This window comes from Planococcus citri, chromosome 1, assembly GCF_950023065.1.
Source record: "Planococcus citri chromosome 1, ihPlaCitr1.1, whole genome shotgun sequence".
In the NCBI taxonomy this organism is placed as follows: domain Eukaryota; kingdom Metazoa; phylum Arthropoda; class Insecta; order Hemiptera; family Pseudococcidae; genus Planococcus; species Planococcus citri.
The window spans coordinates 84,053,396-84,066,536 of NC_088677.1; the positions used below are offsets into that span (position 1 = coordinate 84,053,396).

The 13,141-nt window shown below is 32.0% G+C and overlaps 1 protein-coding gene and 2 long non-coding RNA genes across 3 annotated transcripts in view; all 3 read right to left on the bottom strand.

Annotated features, from left to right (window-relative positions):
* Window positions 1-13,141, bottom strand: part of LOC135838864 (uncharacterized) — a 166,415-nt gene that overhangs the window by 98,587 nt on the left and 54,687 nt on the right. The window lies entirely within an intron of this gene.
* Window positions 1,297-4,496, bottom strand: LOC135838764 (uncharacterized). Its single transcript, XR_010557475.1, has 3 exons — window positions 4,271-4,496; window positions 1,728-4,154; window positions 1,297-1,618 (listed from the first exon to the last, which is right to left on the bottom strand). It is a non-coding gene; the product is annotated as an uncharacterized LOC135838764 (long non-coding RNA).
* On the bottom strand, window positions 10,756-11,991 carry LOC135838771 (uncharacterized). The gene is made up of 3 exons (XM_065354531.1): window positions 11,833-11,991; window positions 11,170-11,697; window positions 10,756-11,082 (listed from the first exon to the last, which is right to left on the bottom strand). Exons 1-3 carry the CDS (start codon window positions 11,843-11,845, stop codon window positions 11,021-11,023), a joined length of 603 nt encoding a protein of 200 aa, XP_065210603.1. The 5' UTR covers window positions 11,846-11,991; the 3' UTR covers window positions 10,756-11,020.

Below are 13,141 nucleotides of genomic sequence, written 5' to 3' on the forward strand. Positions count from 1 at the left end.
TTTTTGCCAGAAAAGTGAAACTTTATCTTGACTTTTTGGCAGGTACAAAACTAAACGTTTTGTTTGTAGTGGGGGGGGGGGGGGTAGTGTAACTGTGCAACCAAAAATTTGCCAACTGATATGAGAAAAATATTTTGTTTTCATGTTCAATTTTCAGAAGCCTAAAACATGGCATTTTTAATTTTGTAAACGATATTTTGTTTTTTTTTGGTTTCAAAATTTTAGAATTTGAATAATGATTTTTTTTAGAAATTTCGAGTTTGAAAAAAAAACAGACTCGAACAAATTGAGGGCAAAAGCTTTTGAAAATTCGTATTTCAAATTTCAATAAGTGAGAACTGTAATCTCTTCTAATAGTGTGAGAGTTTGATTTTTTTGGTTTCATGTGAGGAGTTTATTTTTAGATTTAAACAATTAAACATTTTTTTTCAGTGTGAATAATAGATTTTTATAAAGGTTGAATAAGAAAAACAAAAACGAACAAGCCTGAGCCAAGCAAGCGCTGAAGTTTTCAAAAATTTTCAATTCAAGAAGTAAAATATTGAGTATGTTTTTTTTACAAAAAGTCACATTCTCCACATTTGGAATTTTTGAAAGTTAAAAGTAATCAGGATATGACTCAGGGGCACATTTTCTCAGGATTGAAAAAATGAACGTCGAATGGATACAATTACCTTGTCGTTTTTTGGTCAGTAAGTATTGTGAGCAATTTGAAACTTCTGGAGAAAAGACGAATTCTGCTGAAAGATTCGATGGATCAACTTTTCACGATTTTGGTATTTTTTGAAGCTTTGAGATTTTGCAACTTGCAAAAAAAATACACTTTTCAACTCGTCACTTCCAATTTATGATTGATTCACCTACCTTAATCGATTCCAAGTGTCGAACTTACACCACGATCAATAATTTTCATCTCCTCCCGAAGTTTATTACAACACTTCCTGGAACGATTTGAAATTACTGGAGAAAAGTCAACTTTCGTTGGAGGTCGGTCGATTTTAGCATATCCGAGTTCCAGATTTTTATTTCTATGTTTGCTCTTATTGAAGAAAAATCATTATACCAAGACTATAAATATTTCAGCCATTTTCAAAAATTCGTCAAAAATCAGCTTCAGCAGCTAAAAGTTAGTTCTCTTGTGAGCCTAAAGCGAAACTTTTCGAAATCAAAATTCATTCACGGCTAGAATTGCTGATCATGAAAAGATGAGGCAAGAGGCATATCAATTTCAAGATCCACGAACAGAAAGGTATTGGCGCTTTGGCAGGTAAGTAAATAACAAACTACACACTGAGGTAGGTAGAGGTATACTAAAATATAATTTTCAATTCAATTTTTATCACAAATATTACCGCAATAAACACTAAAATTCTAGAATTTCTATAAAATAATCTCTATACGTTTACTCGCATCTATTAGAAGGCAGCAAGGCGAAAGTATGTTTACACAAATGCACGATACATTATCCAAGCTGTGGTTAAAATCACACCGAAGTTGAATTCTTTAGAATTGCACCACGTAGTACCAGCACTAGCTATTATGGATCCACTTTTGGTATTGTTCGACTGCTCTGGCTCTTGAGCCACCACGAAAGCCAGCAAAACGACAAAGAGTAACACTACAATAAAAGCCACAAAATTAAAACGAATTCGTGCAAATTTGCCAAGTACAACATTAGGAAAAAAGCGAATTTTCCGCAAAACGATTACTTAAATTTTACCACTTACCAAAAATCTTCATATTGAAAAACATTCTCGATTCGGTTTTTTTCACAAACGTTCAAAATACGGATCAGTTTTTGAGTAAAAATATTCCTTATGAAAAGTTTCCAACAGTATAGGTACTTCAGTAAAACAACTTGATAGACCACCGAACATTAATTGAGATTTCAAACACATAAAAAAATTTCCGTACCTAAATTGCCATTATGTACAGTAAGGTTATCGGTGGATCAATTTGTTGTTTCTGCGAACTATTTGATTTTAAGAAGTCCATAGGTCATGACAATTTTATTTTGCAATTAGCTAAGAAGATTATGAACAAATTAGGTACTTACCTACGTACCGATAAGAATAGGTTAATTAGAACAAAGAAAAGTAAAGACGAATGATTCATTCATTATCAATACGATCAATTCGTAAAAATAAAATTCACCAACGCAACTCGATTAAAATTTTCAACAATTTTGACACCAAATTAGCTTAATTTTTCGGATAGAGTTGTGATATACGAGTAATTTTCAAGATGAACGAACCTTCTAGGTAAGCTACGAGTACCTGCATTTTTTTCTTCAAAAATGAATTTTAAAAAAGATTTATTAGAAATTTTCAATTTTTAGACAAAATTTTGGCTTTGAAAATCGTGAGTAATTTTAGGCTCGAAATTCTTCAGAAATGCTAAAAAAAAAGTTATTTAACAATCACCCAATAAAAATCCACTCCATTTTTGGCAAACGCAAACACTCAAAATAGATCCTGTGAAAATATTCGAATTTATTACAAAATTTTAACGCATTTCGATGGGTTACATGCCAAAAATCATGACCAAATTTTGCCATAAAAATGATTCTTGAGTGCTTAGGAAAATTTGCTGGAAATTTCAACTCAATTTTCTTGAAAAATCGCGTAAAACATTTTTTCAAAAATGTCAAAAATCACGAGCCAACTTGGGGTTTAGATATTTTTTAAAAAAATGCTCAAAAAATATTTTCGTTCAAGTAAATATTGGAATTTTTCTCGAAATTCTAACCCATCTTGATAGGTCGCATGACATATCTTGAAAAATACCAAAAGTCATCATCCTATTTTGAGCTCAAAATTCTTCAAAAATATTCAAAAAATGTTTTCGTCAAAGTATTCGATTTCCTCGCGAAATTTCAACTCATTTTGATAGGTCACATGACATGTTTTCAAAAATTCCAAAATTCATCAACCTATTTTGGGCTCAAAATTCTTCAAAAATGCCTAAGAAACATTTTTATCGAAGTATTTGAATTCCTCGCAAAGTTTTAATACATTTTGATAGGTCACATGACATGTTTTGAAAAATCCCAAAATTCATCAACCTAACTATTTTAGACTCAAAATTCTTCAAAAATGCTCAAAAGACATTTCCGTCGAAATATTCGATTTCCTCACGAAATTTCAACTCATTTAGATAGGTCACATGACATGTTTTGAAAAAAGCCAAAATTCATCAACCTAACTATTTTGGGCTCAAAATTCTTCAAAAATGCTCAAAAAACATATCCGTCAAAATATTCGATTTCCTCGCAAAATTTCAACTCATTTTGATAGGTCACATGACATGTTTTGACAAATCCCAAAATTCATCAACCTATCTATTTTGGGCTCAAAATTCTTCAAAAATGCTCAAAAAACATTTTCGTCGAAATATTCGATTTCCTCGCGAAATTTCAATCCATTTTGATAGGTCACACGACATGTTTTGAAAAATCTCAAAATTCATCAACCTACCTCAAAATTCTTTAAAAATGTCCAAAAAACATTTTCGTCGAAATATTCGAATTTCTCGCGAAATTTTAACCCATTTTGATAGGTCACATGACACTTTTTCAAAAATTCCAAAAATGACAAAAATTCAAAAAATTATGACCTGATTTTGGGCTTAAAATGATAGAAGTTTTTGAAATAATATGAAGAGAAAAAGCACGTATCAATTTTAATACATTGTATGTACGATCAACTTATAAAAAAACCACAAAACAAAACAAAACAAAACAAAACCTGTCAATAAAAATATATTAAAAAAAATTTGTTTAAAGCTTTACCAAAGAACATGAACGATAAGTTATGTGAGACCTATAAACTTGAATTCTACGTAAAATTTCTAAATTATCGCTGCGTTTATTCTCGCTTCAAGATAGAGCTATGCATTTTTCTAAACCATAGCACGATACATCACCCAAGCTGTGGTCAAAATCACACCCAAGTGAAGTTCTCCGGAATTTGTACAAGCGGTATTTAAACTAACAGCATTTCTTCGCGCAAGAGGCTCGGTACTCTCATTAGCATCCCTTTTGAATCGAGGATTCACTGGGTGGGTGATCAACTCAGCTGCAGGTATATCATCATTTGACTGTTCCATCGCCACAACCAAGGTCAACGTGACAACAAACAACAATCCTACAATACCTAATACCACAAGATAAACACGAATTTGTGCAATTACATAAATACATTACAACAGAAATGAATTTTCCATTAAATCACCAACAAGTAGGTAGGTAAATGTACAGTATGCCACTTACCAAAAATCGTCATATTATTGAAAAACATTATCGGTTGAATTTCTTTGATTATTTTTTCGACAAAGAAAATATAAGTATTAATTAAAGAATATTTGATATTAAAAATTTTAACTCCGCAAGTCACAATTACACTTCACCAGAACAACTTTCTTTGCCACTGAGTATACCTACTGGAATCTCTCAAGCAAATTGAAAAAATTACTCGCACCAGTAACTAATAAGTACATAACTTATGTATACATATTTCAACAAGGTTACGTATACGATCAATTGTTTATCCTGAAATTTTTCTCAAGTGTTGCGAATAGTTTGTTTTTAAAAAGCCAATTGTTCATAAACTATGACACAATACATATTTCTCTAATAACAAATAATTTTATATTAGCAAATTATACGCTCGATAAGATTTTAATTTCACTGATTGAAACCGAGAAATAGGCCTCGTGATCATAAAGCATTCAACGCCCATAGGTATTCACCCAATTTCCTCAAAACGATAAGGCCTATGTTGGTTTCCAAAACCGAAAATTTTTTACATCAGGTCAAACTGGGTTAGATGTTAAAATGTAGGGGGAGGGGCGATTTAGAAAAAAATTGATGCAAAACTGACCATTTTTGATTTTTTCAAACAAATTCCTCAATAATTTCTTACTCCTACTTCCAAGTTTAAAAAAAATTGAAACCCACTTGAGAAATTTTCAATGCCAATGCCTTTTTTCTCAAGAGGCATGGAAAAAATTCATGATTAACAAGAAAACTCCTATAAGGAGTTCATTGGAAAAGAGAGGCAGGGTATTTTCCACAAACTTTTTAAATGGTGAAATAAAATTTTTACGAGGAATACCTATTTCAGGATGAATTAAGCGTTATTCTTATTATGTGAAGAAATAGTGACTCTATCTCTAAAGTGGCATTAAAAAATGCCACAAGCAAGAAAAAACTCAAAAAATTAACCAAAAGGCATTTTTAAAAAAAGGCAAATCGCGAGAAAAATACTCAAAAGAAGTGAAAAAACCGCCGAGGAAACAAAACATAACATTAACGTTACAAATTGAAAAATGTGTTTTTGTTTTCAATTTTATGACATACATATGTACTTATTTTGAAACATTTTGGTAAAAAAGCGAGAATTTGGTCAATTTTATTTTGACCGAAAGAAGACGTGCTTTAATTGCTTTTTTTTTGGTAAAAAAGCGATACTTTCGGATTTTAGGAAAAAAGTAAAAATCATTAGCAAAATCCAAAATTGGACAATTTTATCAAAAAAGAGCAATTTTTCAAAATTACTGCAGGCAAAGAAATTAAATTTTTTTCGCAATTTTCTTCAAAAATCAAGGTTTTTCATTTTTGCATTTATTTTTAGTTGAAAAAAAGAAGACTTCTGGTGATTAATAATAATGTGTTTGGCAATTTTAACTAAAAAAGCAAAACTTTTCGATACTTGAAAAGCAACAAATTTCAGCAATTTTTGCCATTTTTGGCAAAAAGCGAAACTTTTGGATAATTTTAGGAAAAAATTGAGACTTCTTTGAATTTTTTTTCTAAACATTTTTAATAAACTCAGCATTCAAATCCTACGTAGAATTTTGGAGGCAAAAAAATGAACAAATTTTTTAAAAAATACAGTGTTTTTCACCTCTTTAAATACAAAGTTTTTAACGTTTTTGCCCTCGAAGGTAGATCGAAAGAGCAGGCAAAAATTCATCACCTGTCTAAATTTCAAGTGCTAAAGTGCCTTTTTCGATTTTTGGTGAATTTTCAAAAATCAAATTTTGGCCATAATGCGAGAAAAAAATCAAAATTTTACCAAATTGACCTAGAAATCTGAAATTTGGGATATATCCTATTTTCGACCTGCCAAACCGATTGGAAACTGTTTCAAACCGTTTTGAGCAGTTCTGGAGCCTCCAGCAAATTTTTGAAACTCGAAATCTCACAAAATTTCATCAAATGGAGTTGGAAAGCCGAAATTTATTCTGAAAACTAATTTCAATGCGCTATGAAGTCGACTGCAGGTGATTTTCAAGTCGTTTTGGAGCCTCCGGCAATTCTTTGAAAATTACTGGAGCCTCCAGTAGATTTTTGAAACTTGATATTTCCTCAAAATTTCATCAAATGGGGTTAGCAAGCTGAAATTAACTCTGCACTTCAATTTTAACACCTTCTGAAGACGACTTCAGGCGAGTTCAAGTAATTTTGGAGCCACCAGTGACTTTTTGAAAAGTTTCATCGCGTTTTTAGGAGAATTGAAATTTTGAAAAAGTAGCTGGAAGTTTCAAAACCACTTGAAACCGCCATTCAGTCGACTTCATATTGTATTAAAATTAGTTTTCAGAGTAAATTTCGGCTTGCTAACCCCATTTGATGAAATTTTGGGGAAATTTCAAGTTTCAAAAATTTACTGGAGGCTCCAGTAATTTTCAAAAAATCGCTGTAGGCTCCAAAACGACTTGAAAATCACCTGCAGTCGACTTCATAGCGTATTGAAATTAGTTTGCAGAATGAATTTCGGTTTTCCAACTCCATTTGATGAATTTTGTGAGATTTCGAGTTTCAAAAATCTGCTGGAGGCTCCAGAAATTTTCAAAAAATCGCTGGAGGCTCCAAAACGACTTGAAAATTACCTGCAGTCGACTTCATAGCGTATTGAAATTAGTTTGCAGAATAAATTTCGGCTTTCCAACTCCATTTGATGAAATTTTGTGAGATTTCGAGTTTCAAAAATCTGCTGGAGACTCCAGAACTACTCAAAACGGTTTGAAACAGTTTCCAATAGATTTGGCAGGTCGAAAATAGGATATATCCCAAATTTCAGATTTATAGTTCAATTTGGTAAAATTTTGATTTTTTTTCTCACATTTTAGCCAAAATTTAATTTTTGAAAATTCACCAAAAATCGAAAAAGGCACTTTAGCACTTGAAATTTTGTCAGGTGATGAATTTTTGCCTGCTCTTTCGATTTACCTCTGTACGGTTTAAAAAATTCCGTGAAAGTCCTATGTTGGAACGCAAAACCTGCGATTTCGGCTGACCTGTCAATCAAAATGGCCGCCATTTTGTAAGTAGGGCCACTTTTTTTTTGAGGACAAGGGCTAGAAATGTTCCTTAGGACTTCCCCTTTAAGAAAAAAGTTGTCCCGGAGAATCGGCGGGGGGGGGGGGGGGGTGCAGGTGATCCTTATGCGGGCCCCCCGACTTCGAACTTCCAAAAACTCATAAGTGAAAATAACAATTTTTAATAAGGCTTAAGTAATGCGAGTATTTTATAACAAATTGGTAAAATTGTCACTTCATCTCCTATTTCATTTTAGAAGCTCGTCAATTTGCTCGGAAAAATTGGTGTTTTTTTTCATATTGATCGGCAAACTTTCAGCCTCCCCCCTCCCCCCAAATCCAGTTTTATTTCTGTCAGTTCGACTCGTATTTTCTGAGAAATTGAATTTTAAAAAAAAACATCTTGCGCAGTTCGCAAGATCAACCGACTTTGCTCTAAATATACACCAGTAATTTACCAACATTTATCTCAGTAATTTACCAGACATTACTTAAAAATTTACCAATTTTTCAAAATGCGCGGAAGTACCCAAATTTACCGATTTAATGAATACGAAAAGTCGAAAACAGCGACAAAATAAAATAGTCAATCATAAGTAGCCATCATATTACACTTTTTGAAATTGATTTTCAAATAATAATTAGCGTACTCATGAAGACGTAACCGTCATATTACAAGTGGAATAATATATCAGGAAAATTGTTGACAAAAAACAAAATTATTACCGAAATTTACCAATTTACCGAAATTTAGCTATTTACCAAAATTTACCAATTTACCAAAATTTACCAATTTACCTATTTACCGAAATTTACGTATTTACTGAAATTTACCTATTTACCAAAATTTACCTATGTACCGAAATTTACCAATTTACCAATTTACCAAAATTTACCAATTTACCAAAATTTACCGATTTACCAAAATTTACCAATTTACCAAAATTTACCTATTTACCAAAATTTACCTATTTACCAAAATTTACCAATTTACCTAAATTTACCAATTTACCTAAATTTACCGATTTACCAAAATTTAGAGGTTTTTAATGGCTTAATTTTTATCCAGAATTGAAATTTAGCTATTTACTGAAATTTACCAATTTACCAACATTTACCAATTTACCAAAATTCACCAATTTACCAAAATTTACCAATTTACCAAAATTTACCAATTTACCAAAATTTACCAATTTACCAAAATTTACCGATTTACCAAAATTTACCAATTCACTAAAATTTACGAATTTATCAAAATTGATCAATTTACCAAAATTTACCATTTTACCAAAATTTACCATTTTACCAAAATTTACCAATTTACCAAAATTTATCAATTTACCAAAATTTACCAATTTACTAAAATTTACCAATTTACCAAAATTTACCTATTTACCAAAATTTACCTAAATTTACCTATTTACCCAAATTTGCCGATTTACCCAAATTTACCGATTTACCCAAATTTACCGATTTACCAAAATTTACGAATTTACCAAAATTTACGAATTTACCCAAATTTATTAATTTACCAAAATTTACGACTTTACCAAAATTTACGAATTTACCAAAAATTACCCCAGCAATTTACTAACATTTACCTCAGTAATTTACCAGACATTACCCACTAATTTACCAATTTTCCATTTTACCAAAAATTACCCCAGCAATTTACCAACATTCACCTCAGTAATTTACGAGACATTTCCTCACTAATTTACCAATTTTTTACCGAATTTTAATTACCCCAGTAATTTACTGTCAAAGGTTTTTACCAATTTACCAAAAATTACCCAAGCAATTTACCAAAATTTTCGACCAACTTTAATTACGAGTAATTCACCAAAAATAACTAATCATTTTATTTACTAAAAATTACTATTAATTAACAAAAAAAAAAAAAAAATTATCAAAATTTACTGGCTATTTACCAAAAACTTAATGTTTTTGGTTAAAACAAAAATTACACTAGAAATTTTTGAAAAATTTTGATTTTTTATGGCAAAAAAATTTTGGACGGATAAAATTAACAAAAAAATTAACAAAAAAATCAACAAAAAATTTTCTCCTCTTGACTCGCGCGGGATTCGAACACCCGACCTTCGGCGTACCAATCTGCAACCTACACACCCTAACCACCCCATCTGTTTGTTGGGGGTGAGCCGTTTGCGAGATATAAGGGTTTACACAAATTTCTGCTTATCCATAACGTTGAAACACACTTAAACGTTCATATCTCGTAAACGGCTGAATCGATTTCGACCAAATTAAAAATTTCTCTAGTTCAGTATCAAAGCAATATTTTGCCAGCATCAGTTTCCACTTAAAGTTCGGAGCTTTTGAGTTCAGCGTGACACAAATTTATACATAAATTGATATATAAACTTATATATAAATATATAAATAAATAAATATATATATAAACTTATCTCGTTTTGCGCCATATGTCTTATCGTGATCAGCACACTCCAAAACCTCAAGAAAACCCACCCCCACCCAATTCCTCAACCATCATGACAAATACAATACCTTACTTTTCCGTTTCCGGCAAAGTCGGTAAAAGGGAAAAACAAAAATCAATTGCACAACTAGCATTTAAGTACCTGCCTAAATTTGAGAAAACACAGAAAAAGGAAGATTCTGAAGATAGAGGGATACAATTTTGGGTGGGGGGGGGGGCAATAAATGCACTCGCCAGAGACACCAAATCGACCCCGTCCACACCTGAAGAAGCGATATAATTTTCAAATACACTTGTTTTGATAAATCCTCAATTTCCAATTTGAGTGAGGACTCACGATTCCTCTCCTTTTTTTCAAATATCTGTTGAAACTACTTCCGGGTGTTGAAGGGTTAACCTGTTGACGAAAAATTCACTCACTAACTAGCTGAGAAATGAATTTTTTTCAAAATGATTCTCAGCTATATTGAGATAAAAATGTTCAAGAATGAATTCACATCAAATGAATTCGTTTGTGAGCTATTTTAAGCTCCATTAATTAAATTCACAGCGAATGATGAACTCGTACATTAGACCGATTTTTATACAGGAATTGAATTCTGATTGAATCCACGTATTCATTGAAATAATAAGAAACGAATCACTCACGCACTTTTACACAGGTGAAGTATGCTACTTTCTCGAGATGGAAATTCGTACTCACCTGAAACAAAAAACAAAACATATAATAGTTAATCACTTGATACCAAGTTTGTTGCACAATAAATCACTCGATAATCAACACAAGTTCTACACATCTCACTCTCTATTAAACAAATTATCCAAAAAAAAAAAAAAAAAGGCACGAAGAGGTAAGTGGGATATCCAACAATTTGACTTTAAATGTGAAAAAATTCAAAAAATCACATTTCTGAAAGTCGATTTATACCCTTATTCTATTTTTGAAATTAAATTGGAAATACTCCGGAAAATCTCACTATTTTAGTAGTTTATTTAATTTTATTATCACAATTTTACAAATTTTGCCAAAAAAAAAACGTACTTATACAAAAATTAGGAATCCATTAAAAAAAAAGAAAAAAAACTACAGAAAAACGCACAATATTTTTAAAACCAGAAAAACACGAAATATGTAATTTTTGATACATGATAATAATATTAGGAAGGTAGGTACAAATTATACGGCAGCAAGTAGCAAGTTGAAAAAAAAAGAAATTGAAAAATATGGAATTGGAATCATTTTCTCGACGCTGCAGTGGTTGTAACGACGCACGTTCCGGAATAGCTGAACGAAATTCCTGCAAATTAAACAGAAAAGGAAATGAATTAGGTGTTGAAAAAAAATTGTTCTTGGGTGTTTGTAATATACCTATTTTAATTCTTACTTCTTCCACATTGTTGAGCGCATCGTAATACCGCCACATTATCATACACCAGATTATCGGTCCCACAAATTGGATTCCACTGCAGATTCTGACCTCTACAATTATTTATCACGCATTGGTAATCATTTTGATTCGAGTTCCATAACACCGGTTGATTACTATTCGATGACGATGAAGATGACGCCGATCCAGTTTGCTGGTTGTTACCGGACGATTGCTGTTGCAGATTATTACCGAGCTGATTCGATGAACTTTGGCCCTGACCCTGGCCTTGGCCATTTTGAGACAGTTGCTGGCCAGCGAAACCATTCGAGTTTTGATTCTGGGCACCCCAAAAACCTGCACCTGGTGGTTGTTGTTGCGGTGGTGGTGGAAAGTTTTGCGGCGGATTTGGTGGTGGGAAGCCGCCGGGATAAAATTGTCTTTTATTTCTCAGATGATTGGCTGCAGGTTCTAGAATGGAAGGATTCGATTCGGGCGCATCCTCTAGTGCGAAGACGTAGCTCAACGATACCAGAAAGAAGATAACTAAAAACCATCAACAATAAACTCGTAAATAGGCAATGATTTTTTCAATTTTCTAGAGACATTTCACATCGAAAAAAATATCGTTTAACATAGGTACACGTAAATACAAGATAGGAAATCCACAAGTTGACTTACCACGCATATTCATACCAGCCTTCTATTTTTACCACGTAAAAAATAATATGAACTACCTTATTACTTAAAAATTATCAGTCGATTCAAACCGCGAACATCTTGACAATAAACTCTACAAATAGACAAGTAGGAGGTAGGATGGGGAAATGTCAGAATACGATAATGCATTAAAACAACAAAAAACGTACACCTACCCCCACCTGAACCAGTTCTTATACAGTAGATATGATGATAATTAAGTGTAGGTATCTAATACGTCATCGAATCAGCTGCGTGGATATTTTAGATCAGGTTGTGTGTGTATTTCCCCACAGGTTTGAAATCATAGAGTACTTAATAGATATGTACCTACCATTTTATCAATTTTGAAATATTTAATAAAAACTACCAGTCTTCATCCTTAAATACGATAAACATCATATCTAAAGGAACTTTGATCGTGTCCCTAACAAAATTCATATTTTTTCCCCGTGAAATAATGTACATATAGATATACTCGTATCATATTATTCAAATCAAATGAAAGAATAGCTTAGAGCTTTAGCTAGATTTGAAATTGAACTGAAACCAAAGTTTGATTCTATTGAAAATCCTTAAAATAATTTCTTTTTTAAAACTCACGCCTTTAGTGTGAGGAGACCGTCTTTTCATCAAATAAAATCTTTTACAAAAGAATTGATTCACTTTTTTTGAAATATCTGTACAGCCATTGACCTGTTTACAATCGAATCGAATCATTTACAAACGATTGGTGATTAAATAAATTGATTGATTTCTTTGCGAATCATTCGCAAACGGGTCAATTAATTTACGATTGATTCGGTTTCTGTGAAATTATTGTGGCATTGATCTGTTTTCAAGCGAAGTGAATCGAATCGAATCATTCACAACCGATTGGCGATTGAACAAATTGATTGATTTCTAGGTGAATCATTCGCGAACAAGTTGATCAATAGTTACTGAATCATTCGCGAACGAATTGATTCCTTTAAGTGACTCGTTCGCGAACGAATCGATTAATTCAGTCAATTTTTGATGAATCATCCGCGAACGAATTGAATTTTTTAGTGAATCATTCGCGAACGAATTGATTCGTATTAGTGACTCGTTCGCGAACGAATCGATTCATTTACTCAATTTTTGGTGAATCATTCACGAACGAATTAAATCATTTTTTGTGAATCATTCGCGAACAGAAGTGATTTGTATAAGTGACTCGTTCACGAACGAATCGATTCATGTGCTCAATTTTTGAAGAATCATTCGCGAACGAATCGATTCATTTACTCAATTTTAGGTGCATAATTCA